Source organism: Rhinatrema bivittatum, chromosome 2 (assembly GCF_901001135.1).
Source record: "Rhinatrema bivittatum chromosome 2, aRhiBiv1.1, whole genome shotgun sequence".
Taxonomy (NCBI): domain Eukaryota; kingdom Metazoa; phylum Chordata; class Amphibia; order Gymnophiona; family Rhinatrematidae; genus Rhinatrema; species Rhinatrema bivittatum.
The window spans coordinates 384,913,917-384,928,765 of record NC_042616.1 but is presented as its reverse complement, the minus strand read 5'-3'; the positions used below and the strand labels follow the sequence as shown (position 1 = coordinate 384,928,765).

The window sequence follows — 14,849 nt, the reverse complement described above, 5'->3', positions numbered from 1 at the left end:
CCCCCTACCCCCCACCCTCTGTGGGTATACTCCTCTTCTTCCCCTTCCCTTTATTACTTTCCCCTGCTAATTATTCTGATTGCTTTGATTAACTCACTTGTTAAAACTAACATGTACATATGTATATAATTCTCGTATTATCTTCTCCTGCCCTTGTTAACCCTCTCCCTGTTAAAAAATGTTATTATTGTAAAGCTTGTTGCTAAGTTATGTTACATTGTGAACCGAGGTGATGTTTTGTAAACGTGCCTCGGTATATAAAAAACCCTTAAATAAAAAAAAAAATAAATAAATTAAAGAGCAGACGGGGAGGGAACTTCCCAACCCCCTACCCTAACCTCCCTTCCCCTTCCCCTATACTGCCTTCCTCCTAACCCTATAACTACCCCATTTTTTTTTGTTTTACCTTTTGCTCCTGCCAAGGAGCAGGAGCAGGTTGCGCTCGCTGGCACCCTGCCGGTGCACGATCACCCGGCACAGTGGCAAATGGCCGCTATACCGGGCACCTCTAGCTCCATGCTGGACCGCCCCTTTTTAAAGCCCCGGCACTTACACACGTCCTGGGGTTTACGTGCGTGGCCGGGCCCGTTTGAAAATTGGCCCAGTGTATGTAAGGCCCGGCCACGCGCGTAAACCCCAGGATTTACGCACACCAGGGTTTTAAAATCTACCCCATAGCAGCACAGTAGATGACGGCAGATAAAGACCAAATTGGCCCATTCAGGCTGCCCATTTCAGACTCGCCCACTTTGGGTAGATGAGCATTCAAATTCCCATAGGCAACTCAACACCTGCCCTCTGAACATTTTACCTATCACTGCTCCCACACACACACTCACATTTCTCCCCTATTCATGCAGCATTGACAGCGACAGCAGGCCCAGGAGACAACTTTTCAAAATACTTGGGGGTGCTGAACTCAACACAAATAGCCCCACCTTAAACACAGTGAAGGAGTTTGCGCAATAGTGGGGGTTCTCAAGCAACCTTTGCACCCACAAACATGGCACCTATGACAGCAGGTACTGGTCTTCTTTTAATATGTTTTTAGAAGGAAAGAGAGAAGCTGAGAGAAAAGCTGCAGTGCACATGCGCACAATAGCATACAAATGGCAAATGACATTGTGAGTAGAACTTCCTGCTTTTGTGCATGAGAATCGTTTAGTGTGCACATTGGAACTTAAAACAATTTTACCACAGTCTTTATGGGTTTGCTGATGTAAGCACAACATGGGTATTTCCAGCTAGACAATAAACTATCTGAAATTGTAAAGATGGGTGCTCCTATTGTTTGTTTTCCTTATCTTTTTTCTACCTTTTCTGGGTTTTGAATGTTAGGCCAGTGGTCCCCAACCCTGTCCTGGGGGCCCACCAGCCAGTTGGGTTTTCAGGATATCCACAATGAATATGCATGAGAGAAAATTTGCATGTTATGGAGGCAGTGCTTGCCAATTTTCTCTCTTGCATATTCATTGTGGATATCCTGAAAACCCGACTGGCTGGTGGGCTCCCAGGACAGGGTTGGGGACCACTGTGTTAGACAACCAAGGCCCTGCTATAGTGCTTGTGATCCTTTCTTGGCAGAATACTGCATCCTGTAGTGCTCCTCCAACCAGGTTCTAAACCAGGCCTGACCCTACTTAGCATCTGAGGTCTAATGACTTCAGGCTTTCCCAGGCTTGGGTTGCTGGAGTTTCCATTAAATGTTTAAAATAAAAAGCCCACTGTAAGCAAAACATTTTAACTGTCCTTTTTGCTTGAACACCCCCCCCCTGCAAAAAAAAAAAAAAAGAAAAACAAACCCTACTGTTTTGAATTTTAAGAAAATAAGCAAGAAAGTAAAAGAATTGTTCTTCAGCTGTCCTAAAGTTATCCAGCTATGTTAGCCAGAAAATTCTGAAAACTGGCGTCTGTCTAGCTAATATAGCCAGATAAGCAGTTATCTCGGGGCCAGCAGCACGGTGGTATTTTCACAGCCCGCCATTTGCTCAGCTAAGTCCGAACTTTGACAGACATATGGTGCTGAAGCCATTGAGTATCAGCCTCAAAATTCTTAAATAGTGCCAATTTAAAGTAGTCAGCAAGATCAAATCCAAAAGAGTTTTAACTCTTTCCTATTTCAATAAAATGGGTATAAATTTGAACTAGAGAAACATAAGGCATTAAGAAGGTAACTTTCAAATGGCACGCAGCCAGATACACAGAACCTTTGTATTCTGTGTGCACATATGTGCATGTTATAAATAGCCTTGGTGTGCACGTGTGCTCCTAATTTGAAGCTTGTGCACACACAGCTGCATACGCTGGCTTGGAGACACGCAAGTGAGGGAATTTTATAACAGATGCACGTCCAGCTCATGATCAGTTTCAACAGTTCATCCACCAGTTTGCCCAGATTAGAGCTAAGTCCTCCAAATCCCCTGGTTCTTTAGCTTGCACTCCTCCCAGTTAACCTAGACCATACATGCCTGGAAATAGTTTTATAAAGACTTGCACCTCTTCCATAGCAGAGGTCAGTTTGCACTGAAATAAACCCGAGTGCACGCCTAGGCGTGGAGCTACTAGCATGCACATCACTTAGCCCTGCCCCGGAACACACAGGCCCTGCCCACATTTCCACCCCATTTTGTCCCCGAAGCGAGATATTCAGGCATCAGTACTTGTGCGGGCATGTGGGTGGCTTATAAAATCAGGAGGACACGCACATGTGCTAGATGCACGCACATCTCCTGATGTTGGCACACACCCAGCTATTAAAATTCACCTTTAACTTGGGGCTTTTTTTTAATGTGACCAAACCACTAAAAACTAATTCAGGACTCGTTTGTTTGTTGCTGTATTTTGAGCAGCTGAAAGTAATGGTATTGAAATTTATCGAGTACAGGCATCAAAATGCCAAAGATTGTTCAAGGTCAACAGAGCGTATAAAGAGAAGCATATATTTTCAATGCAGTGAACCTATAACGGAGACTGCTTGGACACCTCCAGAAAAGCAAATCTCAGGGTTTCACACACCTGACCTGGTAAGCCGATGGCCAGTTCATTTTTTCAGTTAGCCACAATGAATATTCATAAAATAAATTTGCATATGCTGGGTTTACAATAGTTGCAAATTCATTTCATGAATATTAATTGGATATGGATCCTGAAAATTCAACTAGCAGGCAGGTGACTAGGACAAGTTTGGGAAGCCATGAAGAGGCTTGCTCTGATATCATGCATTTAATACAGGGGTGGCCAATTCCGGTTCTCAAGAATCACAAACAGGCCAGGTTTTCAGGGTACCTACAATGAATACAAATGAGAAAGAATTGCAGGCATTGCCTTCATGGTATACAAATCTATCTCATGCATATATATTGTGATTATCCTGAAAACCTAGCCTGTTTGTGCTTCTTGAGGACCGGAGTTGGTCATCCCTCACTTAATAGAAGGCCTCTTAATTTTGCTAAAAGTTTTACTGGATTGCATTTTACATTCAGTACATGTCCTTTCATTTAATCAAATATACAGCCTCGGGATTCAGACTATATCAATAAAATATGCGGTGTTTTATGCCACTATAAAGCTTAGGACATTGAAAAAAAAGGAGCAAGTGACTGAAACAACAAAATAGTTACTGGTGATTTTATTCACAACGGACCCAACAGATGTTCAGCTTGGACTCCCAACTACCACATTTTGTTCCTTAAACTTTTCTTGTATATATTATTATAAACACTATCTCCATCCACTGTGGAGTCCCTTAGAAAGTACTAAGTCATTTAACAGAAGAGACAAATTAAATCTTTAAAGATTAAATAACAAGACATTTTTATACAGCAAAGGGGTTTCCTGGACTTCATGTACATACAGCGACTACTCAGTCAAAATAACAAATATCAACTCAGTCATGCAAATCTTCTTGCAAACCTCTTTTTTTTTTTTTTCTGAAGACTTAAACTTTTCACTTGTCACATGTACATCATTTCAGAAACAAGTAAGATGACTTTCATGTCTGTTTCATTCGCCAAATGATATATATATATATATATATATATCTTTTGGTTTTATGTTTTATCAATCATGATTTGAAAATACCAGCTGCTACTGGAATATTACGTTATGCAGGCAAGAAAAAGGTTATTATATACCATGACCCCCACCCCCCACAATGATCCCTGTGGTAGATACGCCGCTTTTTCTTTCTTTAATGGTATGAGTCATCCCCAAAGAACAGCACATCACACAATCGACATTAATGGCAACGCTGGATCCCTGGGCGATGATATTATTATTATTATTATTCTACAGTCATCTCGCACTATATAACTGTTTACTTTTTAAAAATGAATGTGCTAATCTGACATTCATCCACCAAAGAGCATATTGAACACAGATGAGGTCTAAAATTTTATAAGTCACAGCAGTCCACAGCTTCACAGAAAGGACAAATCCTCAAAGTTGCGTTGACCTGCCAGTGGGGGGGAGGGGGGGGGGGAATGAAAAAAAAAATGAAACCAAGATAAACAGCACAGCAAACATGTACCTGCAATGCACTGCTTGTCCATCAAACATTAAGTGCCTCGTTAACATTTAAATGAAGTGAGCAGGAGCAGGTGGAGTTTCCACAGCTGCCTTTGGTGCTGCTGTCATGGAAAGAAGCTGAAGACAGGGAGGGGGGGAAAATGAAGCAATCTTGTTGACCCCTGGTCTCGAGTGGCTCACGGACAATCATTTATCAGTCTTGAAATAGAATCCTAAGCAGCTCCTCCTACTTCCTGTGTGGGTTTTTTTTTTTACTTCTGTAAACACACCTGTTCATAAATAAGTTAAAATCTTCCCAACATTCATGGCTTCTGACTAAAGTAGAAAAGGATGGTGGTAAATGCACAGCACTGAGGAGAAGATGGCAAGAGTACTTTTTTTGTTGTTGTTGTCATTTTTTGTGATTTTTATCAAGGGTTCAGCTCGGACGTCGGTTTGCTTGCATCAACCATCGGAGACGGGCGGGGTGACCCAGCCATATTTCTCATGGGTCTTCACCAAACTCTTAAACGTCGCTTCCGCCTCTTTGCGACTGAAAGACTTTTTGGACTTGCCGGCTTTTCTGCAGATGCGGCCCTGGATGAGAGAAAAGAGACAGTGAAAGTCCGGCTCCTAACAACAACAAAATGACAGTTTTCAGAGCAAATTTCCAGGTGACTGCGTGCAAACGAGCTGGTTGTAAACTGCCTTGGCCCTCGACATGGCTGAACGTAGGCACGCTTATTGGACGCTGTGTGCGAATCGAGCCACGCTTAGAAGAGGAGAACGTAGGGGGGGGGGGGGATGCTCTGGGCGGAATTTGGAAATGACATGTGTAGACTGTATTTTGAAGTCTGCGCGTGTTATTTTTCAGAGAAAATCTACCCACACAAAAACCAAGCACAAAGGGCCACAGGTGCTTCATACCTGCAGCAGCAAGTTTCCAAGGGAAAGGAAGCATGTACATTGTGCTTGAAATCTGGTGCCAAAGTCCTGGGGGGAAAAAAAGTAGCCAGTGGCAGTCTGAAACTTGCCCTCCCGTCCCTTTACCATCACAATGTATATCTGACCCAAAACCGTAGAGAACATTCTGCTACTGAGGGCAACTGATGGTATGCCATCAAATATTTAGTCTACTTTATCCAAATTACCAGGAGAGCAAATTCCTGTTTGCCGCAGTTTTTAACATGCCCACTCCCCCTACCCTTGCCTTTGGCTGCTTGTTAATCTTCAGGGGGGGGAGGGGGGAGACAGGAAAAACACTATCGAGCACAGCCTCAATAAGCAAAAAGGGTAAAAAGAAAGAATACCACCAAAACTGATATTTCTGAAATATACTTAACCATGAAGAATAAGAAGGGTCTTATTTTGTAATAAAATACATTTTATTCCTACCCCAAAACATGTCAACATGGCATTTATCATCATGGAAAGGCATATATATGTGACTGAAACAGTCTACAAACCTTTTCTCTGCATGTTTTTAAATGGGATTGCTCCAAAGATTCCCATTCCTTTGCAGTGGCAGCTGCCTCTTGGGTAGCATTATTTTCACACACTACTGGCTCTGTTACTCCAGTATTCAGTATTGTACTAATCTGTTGCACTTCAACCCCTCTTCCAGTCATACAGGGGAACTAATTCAGGATTCAGAGTTTGCAGTTTTGACTGGAGTTGATGTCAGAACTCAACTGCCCTAAAGTAACTAATCCAGGAGTAAAATTATCTTCATGGATGGGATGAGTTCAGGGATTAATATGGAATTTGCTCTCCACTCTTTCTAGTGTGAACACAAGCAGCAGCAGCGAATCTGGAATGAATGTGCCCTCATTAACATAAAAGAGGCATGCTTGAAAACAGTATTATTTTAGTCAACTAGGGCAGTCCTATGCCGGGATCAATGCTGTTTACAAGAATGAAGCTGTGCCTGTAAATCAAACTCATAGCTCAGAATCAGCAAGGACACCGATAGTGCTGGATGATGCTTGTCATGGCTGAGAACGACATTTCCATTTTTCCTAATGTGCCATCTTCTTCTAAAAATGGCAGCGATACCATTAGCGATAGCAACATGGAAAGCCATCAACAAGACAAAGACTAAAACCTGAACATAAGGAGCATGCAGAAAAGGTAGACCAACTAAAGAAATGAATAAAAAGTGCAAACCATAGAGCTATGAATGATTGGCATTAAGAAATGGCACAAATAGAATCCTAGGAAAAGGTAATATACAGAGTTCTTGATAATCTTATAACAACATCTAGTTCTTTTTTTTTTTAGCATACTATAACATATGAAGACCGAAAGAGGGAGAAGCTCATCAGAGTCATGAAGAAAGGGCTTTCTCTTCCCCTTACTTTGCCCTTCTCATGATTTGTCATCTAAATTTCTCATTAGTTCACCTGTTCTCCCCTTATTTAAACAATAGTTTAAACTATTTAAATTTCCTACTTTTACAGATGAAAGTGTATTTAGATACAATGTAGCCGTCTCTATTTTTGTGTTACAATATGCTCCTCCGTGACCTCTGTGAGAGAGAAACCTGTATTTGTTTAACGTTTTATTGGTCTGAAATAAAAAATTAAAGGATATCATTAATCATATATACACTGTACCCTAGCACTTCCAATAGGCAACTGCCCAGCTTGTACACAATCTCAACTTAAGATTCTGCTTATACCTTGCTAGCGAGACTTGGTATGTCTGCATCAGCACATTCTCCTTTTTTACTTATTTATAGGGACCACAGTTTTACTGATTGTACAGACTATTTCTTCACATTTCTATATGTATCGTGTTAAAAATTAATTTGTTTCCAGTGACAAAACAAACCAAAAAAAAAAGCAATTCTGGGCAACGAGGCCCTGCTCTCAGATGAGTGCTTTATAATTTATAGATTGCGATGAAGGCATCAGCCCATCCCATATCTTCGTCGCCTGGGGTGCAAGTTGCTCATATTACGGTAATGAGATCTCTCATGCAAGTTGAATGACTGGGAGGAAAATGTCAAAATCTCTTGAAATTGCGTAAGATTTTTAAATTCTAAACCCTCTTAACCCTCCCTCCCTCCCCCAGCCATCACCACTGCTTGTGCCCCCATGGAAGGAGAATGTCACTGCTGCTGCTGTGTTGTGATTTCTTCCTTTTGGTTTGTTATTGCAGCGAGGGAGAGAAAAAAAAAACTTTCCCTGTTGAGCAAATAAAAAAAAAAAGGAACAGACACCAAAGTGATACACAGTAACCAGAGCCCTCATGGAGGATGCGCTGCCAGACATTCCGCCCTCTTCTTCATGGTGCTCTGTTAGAACTAGTCATATATTTTTTAAAATCATGTTTACCTTCTTTACTTCATATATTCATTCTGATTAAATGAATGGTGGGTTGGTAAGATCATTTCTGTGCTTACCATGTAACCTGTTTGAGAATGGAACAGTTTGTATATATTTCTGCATTGCCGTCCTGCGCTGACGAGTTCCCACAGATTACAGGAAAGCGCTCATTCAGTAAATGTAGGAAGTGATCCACAGCTCAGCTGTGGTGAGGGCAGGCATCAGTTTCACTGTGGTCCTTCCGATGCACAGCAGTGAAACCAATAGCGGTTATGTACACTAAGGGACAGATTCATGGGCTGAGTAGCACTCCTTAAAATGTAAAATGCAAACTACACAGGAACAATTACAAAACAAAATCAAAGTTGTGCCGACAAAATTGCAACACCAGTGTGCAACTGAAGGACTACAAAACTCTTTCCTACTCATACTGCAAGGGAAGGAATGCAGTATATTGTCAAACATTTTGACTAATTCTAAGCATTTTGGCTTAGGGTCTGCAAAACAAAATTTTTCCACTCAGATTCTTCTTTAATCTTCTGGTTATTCTCTGAATAAAGTTGCACATGTGTAGGAAGAATGTATTTTAGATACCTTTAATCCAACCAAAGGAAATGTTTTAAATTTAGTTGCCAGTTATTAAAACAAATTCATTAACGTATCACTTGTTGCGTTGATTTGTATTTATTTCTTTTTTTCCTTGATCTGGCAGTTTCTTCCTGCTCCTTTGTATTTCCAGCTCGGTTGGAACCAGAACTGGGATCCTGGCACCATGAACCTTCATGCACAACTACCCAGGGATCTTTCCCCTGTTTTTATAGAAACCTCTTCCCATTGCAGTAACTATTCTGGGCTGGGGGCCATGCAAGATGATGACTCCTGGAACCTTACAATCACGGGCCCTGAATACAGCCACTATTGGTCACCCCTGAGTGATGACCATAACTCATCCCCCGTGGCTGTAAATGCTTCTTCCAAAGCACCAGTAGACCTGGGGAGTTGAAGACCCAACTTGTGGATGAAGGTACACAGCATGGCCACTGAACCACCAAGCCGGCCCTTGTGGTTCCTTCTTGAACTAGGGTTAGATGTGTAGAGTTTCTAACAGATGTTCACATGTACAATAGCTCTTCCACTATGAATCTATGTATTTAGAAGGCTTAAAGAATTGAAGAGGGGATTTGGAGGAGATTTTTAGACTCAAGGAGTATGGCTACCACTAAAGGTGCTCATTTTTCTCCCAAAAAACAGTAGTTTATTAAATAGAATATTTTCATTAACAAAAACAGTGAAACCTATGAATATGGCCCCAGAAAGACGCAAGTTGAAGAAATAGGCAAATCGGCATTTGAGTGCTCTAGCTTGTACCAAAGCATTAAAATATATGGTAAAGTTCAAACAATTTGGAAATCTGCAATTTTGGGCATTTAGTGCAATCATTTATTTTGATTTGACAACATTTTTACAAAAAGTGATAAAATACATGTATCTGTGTCTGCCTTCTTTTGAGGTATGATCAGGGTGAAAACATCTTGACAGACCAACTGTCCTTTTGATTTGTTCGGCTGGTTGTCAAAGTGCACCATCTTTTCAACAGTGCAAAATCAATGTTGCTGTGCTGGCTGTGCAAGGGTTAAATCTCATGAACCAACTAGATATTAAGGTAGGCACCCTTGTCTAATTTACATATCCTTTCATTCCGATCCCGGATGAAAATGAATACATTTACTCTAGCCACAGTACTCCCCCTCCCCACAAAGATTAGTTAATTGAAAGTGATGGAACCCCCGAGAAGTACATCTGCTGCTGACATATTCTCCTCACTGCATATGTATAGCAGCCAAAGGAAAGGGAAGCTGAGGCTCTTGAAGGGTCCTTGTCCAAGTAATACAATCCCATACATCATATAGTATATATTACTTCATCTGAAAGATACTTTGAATTGTTAAACCCCCTGCTGTTACAGATCCAACTCTATATCTCACCCAACCTATACACTTTCCTCTCTCCCTCACTTATTAACCCAAGCCTATACGTAACAATATCTTTGCTGTATGTAATGAGCCTTACAAGTAATAACTATTATATGTAATCAACTAACACTACATGATAAGATGCTGTGATGATGTTTATACAACCTGTTGCATGATTCTGTAAACCGTTCTGATGGCGAAACCGAATGGTATACAAAACACGTTAAATAAATAAATAAATAAACATCTGAATGTGTTTACTAGGTTTGAGGTTCCAAACCAGGGTAGCCTATGGAAAAAAAAACTGCACGAACATAAACCCAACTCCATGCATTTTTATCTTTTGTAAGCTCATTTATTTCCAGATCATTGATTTATTTATTTATATTTGATATACCGCCTTCCTCTTCAGTTAGGACCACTAAGCGGGTTACAATTAGTTCATAAGAACATAAGAAAATGCCATACTGGGTCAGACCAAGGGTCCATCAAGCCCAGCATCCTGTTTCCAACAGTGGCCAATCCAGGCCATAAGAACCTGGCAACTAACCAAAAACTAAGTCTATTCCATGTTACCATTGCTAATGGCAGTGGCTATTCTCTAAGTGAACTTAATAGCAGGTAATGGACTTCTCCTTTACCTTCTCCTTTACATAAGAACATAAAAACATAAGAAATACCATACTGGGTCAGACCAAGGGTCCATCAAACCCAGTTTCCTGTTTCCAACAGTGGCCAATCCAAGTCGCAAGTACCTGGCAAGTACCCAAACATTAGACAGATCACAAGCTACTATTGCTTATTAATTACCGTAATAGCAGTTCTTGAGAGTGACTCATCTTAGATCGAAGAATAAAGAAATATCAAGCAGACTGAAGAAAGGATCATTAGATCAAGACTGTTTTTGGACCAAATGTTTAAATTCCAAGTCCAATTAAATTAAGGTGTTGCTTTGACGTTCATGCAGACATCACACTGATACATGGAAGCATTAAGTGAAAAGCTGATTGAGATTTTTCTGCATGTGTATGCCCAAATATGCAAAAGAACTTAAAACATAAGAACATGCCATACTGGGTAAGAGCAAGGGTCAATCAAGCCCAGTATCCTGTTTCCAACAGTGGCCAATCTAGGTAACAAGTACCTGGCATGATCCTGAACAGTAAAATATTGTATATTCCATGTTGCTATCATGCAGTGATAATTAGTAGCTATTACCTAAGGGGTAGATTTTCAAACCCCGGTACGCGTAAATCCTGGAACGCGTATAAGTCCCGGGGCTTGAAAATGGGGCAGTCCAGGGGGCGTGGCTAGAGGCTCCCAGCATAGGAGCAAAAGGTAAAATAGAAAAATTAGGGCTAGTTAGGTTAGGGATAGGGGGAGGGCAGGAAAGGGGAAGGGGAAGGGAGGTTAGGCTAGGGGGTTGGGAAGTTCCCTCCCCCTAATTGGAGCAGACTGGGAGGGAACTGGGGAAGGCCCTGATGCGTTGCCGTGCGTATTTGCTAACCTATACCCCCCTTTGCGCGCGCATGTTATAAAATTGCATGTCCATGTGTACGCGCCAGGTAGCGAGTGCACATGGACGCGTGCGTGCATAAGTTTTGAAAATCTATCCTTAAGTCTACTTGGTTAATAACAGTTAATGGCCTTCTCCAAGAACTTGTCAACTTTTTTAAACCCAGTTATGCCAACTTCCTTAACCACATCCTCAGGCAATGAATTCTAGAGCTTAATTATTTTAGTGAGTGAAAAGGATTGTTCTCCAATTTGTTTTGAATGTGCTGCTTACCAAATTTATAGAGTGCCCCACAGTATTTGTATATTTTGAAGGCGTAAATAATCGATTTACTCATTCTATACCACTCATGATTTTATAGACCTCTATCATATCCCCCCTCAGCCATCTTTTCTCCAAGCTGAACAGCCGTAACGTCTTTAACCTTTCCTCTTAGGGAAGCCATTCCAACCCCTTTATCATTTTGGTTGCTCTTCTCTGTACCTTTTCCAATGCAACTATATGGGCCAGATTTTAAAAGGGTTAGGCGCCGGGCCTATTTTAAAAAGGCCTGGCGACACACGTAAAGCTCCGGGATGCGTTTAAGTCCCAGGTCTTGCAAAAAGGGGCGGGGAGGGGGCAGTTGCAACAAGACCCAAAAAAAGAAAAAGGTAGGGGGAAAAGGCAGGGGAGGAAGGGGAAGGGAAGGGAAGGTGGGGTGGGGTGCAGGGAACAGGGGAAGGCAGCATGGCTTGGCGCATGCAAGGTGCACAATTGTGCACCCCCTTGTGCGCGCCGACCCCAGATTTTATAACATGCGCATGCTTGCGTGTGCATATTATAAAATCGGGTGTACAAGTGTGCGCGCTGGGTAGCGCGCACACTTGTACACCCTCGCATACCTCTGAAAATCTACCCCTGTGTAACTATAGCACAGATTACTTTTCCCCACGTGCATCACTTTGCACTTGTCCACATTAAATTTCATCTGCCATCTGAATGCTGTTTTCCAGTCTCACAAGGTCCTACTGCAATTTTTCACAATTTGCGAATACCACCAGTGAAGGGAGGGCTATGCTGGAGTTGCCAACACCAGGTAAGTTGGGGGAGGAGGGTGCATGACCAAAGGTTCGTCAGAGGTACAAAATACTCTTGCACCGGTCTTGACAAGGGGACACATTTCCCTTTTTTTTTTTTTTTTTATAGAAGTGTTATTATTAGGTGAAGTGTAGGTTAGCTGTCTTCATTGTACAAAAAACTTATAGAAGCACTTAGCTAAAACATTTGATGATATATCATCATAATATTATATAGGGAAAAGTCAATTTTTGTGAAAGGATATAGGAAATGACATGAATAACTAAGCAGAATGTATGAGCTAGGTTTTTTTTTCTCTGCTATCTGGTGAGCAGGAAGTTTCCAAATTCCTTTAGCCAGGATATTCAGTGGAACCTACCTAGCAGGCCGATACAGTAAAGTGCGGCCGTGGTTACCCTGCTTCTAACTCACAATTTGGCCGCGTAAGTCCAACCCGCGATCCACTATCCCTTTTAACTCATCCTTACCGCTTCTTTAAATCAACGGGTAACCCTTTCCGCCCGCGGCATGTATATGAGATGTAAACGCTCCGATTAGCTATTCCCTCCCATACAGTAATGCGCGCCCCGATTATCTCCTTTTTAACCTGCAGTTTTGCCGTGTGTTTAACCTGCTAAATTACCGCCTACCCTTACCCCTGTGTTAGCGTGGAGCGTCGGGTCAGAGAGACGAAATTTCATGGGCAAACGACCCCCTCACCCCCCCGGGACCCTTACCCTGGCGTTAGTGTGGTGTGACAGCAATAGGCAGGCTGCGGTCAAAATCCCCTCCTCCCGAAGGCACAGGGCGCAAATCGGCTCGACATGTCATTAAAACAAAAGTAAATAAAGTGTAATAAAAGTAAACTTACTGCATGTGAATTTTCTTTCAACAGTCCTCTCTCCCCTCCTCCCGAGGCACGCACTGTGGCTCCCCTGCCTCCCGGGGGCAGCCGGCGGCAAAAGCGGCTTCCAGCAGCCCCCGCCGGCGAAGGTGGATGAACGGACGCCCGTACGCTGGATGAATGCACGCCCGCCAGCGAAGGTGAGTGAATAAATGCACGCCTGTACACACCGGCGGGCGTGCATTCATCCAGGCGGGAGCCGGCGGGCATGCATTCATCCACTCACCTTCGTCGGCGGGCGTGCATTCATCCAGGCGGAGGGAGCTGGTGGCGAAAGCGGCTTCCAGCAGCCCCCGCCGGCGGTGAATGAATGCACACCTGTGTACGCCTGTGCGTGCAATTTTGGTGCTCAAGGCGTGACGTCACGACGTTTGATGTCACGGCGTGTGACGTCGGCGTTCGCTAATGCACTGCCTTGAGCGCCCAAATTGCACGCACAGGCGTACACAGGCGTGCATTCATTCACCTTCGCCGGCGGGGGCAGGGGAGCCAAAGCGGCTTCCAGCAGCCCCCGCCGGTGAAGGTGAATGAATGCAATTTGGGCGCTTAAGGCAGTGCATTAGCGAACGCAGACGTCACACGCCGTGACATCAAACGTCGTGACGTCACGCCTTGAGCGCCAAAATTGCACGCACAGGCGTGCATTCATTCACGGCCGGCGGGGGCTGCTGGAAGCTGCTTTCGCCGCCGGCTGCCCCCGGGAGGGAGGGGAGCCGCAGTACGCGCCTCGGGAGGAGGAGAGAGAGAGAGGACTGTTCAAAGAAAATTCACATGCAGTAATTTTACTTTTATTACACTTTATTCACTTTTGTTTTAATTTTCGCCCTGCGCCTTGCTTCGGGAGTGGGGGAGAGAGGACTCACAATCCCCCCTGGTACCTGTCATTTCAAACGTCATTTGAAATGACAGGTACCAGCGCACCCAGGATACTGTATAGGCTCTGTTTAGCGCTCTATATAGTAAAATGGATTGCGTGGGCCTAACGCTTCACAGACGCTTCTTGGACGCGGCTTGCATTTGCATGCTATTTAAATACAGTATCGAGCGGTAGGTGAGCAGGACTGTGCGTGCGGCAAACACAGGTGCGCCCAGCCCTACCGCACCTCTTCCTACCGCTCCTTACTGTATCGGCCTGTAGGTAAGTCTGCTGTAAATATACTGCCTAAAATTACCTGGGTAACCTTAGGACAGTCATTTCCCAGACCAGAGTTATCTACCCAAATTTATCCGGATAGCACTAAATATCGGCACTATGCAGATACATTTAGACCATGTCCCCAGAAAGCTGGCTGCCCTCCTTTTTATCCAGCTAAATTTTACCTGGGTAAAAGTTATTTGAGTAAAATTTTGCTGGTTGCGGAGAAAATTTAAAACTTGGGGTTGTCAGGATAACTTAAATTATCTATTCTAGACAAACACTTTTCATTATCAGTTAGTACGAATGAATGAATGTGTTAACTTGGTGAAACTCCAACTTGATGTCTTACATATATTTGGAGGTTTATTTGTCTGTATATTGTTTTTGTTTGGGCCTGAACGGCTAGTGGAGGAATTTCCATTAAAGA

General features: G+C 43.0%; 1 protein-coding gene across 1 annotated transcript in view; it reads right to left on the bottom strand.

Annotated features, from left to right (window-relative positions):
• Positions 1 to 3,613: 3,613 nt before the first annotated feature.
• The window catches only part of UBE2QL1 (ubiquitin conjugating enzyme E2 Q family like 1), a 76,613-nt gene continuing 65,377 nt past the window's right edge, over positions 3,614 to 14,849 (bottom strand). The window contains exon 2 of the mRNA XM_029590000.1: positions 3,614 to 5,103. Within this exon, the coding sequence (XP_029445860.1) occupies positions 4,972 to 5,103 (132 nt within the window). The 3' untranslated portion in view covers positions 3,614 to 4,971. The remainder of the gene's footprint in view (positions 5,104 to 14,849) is intronic.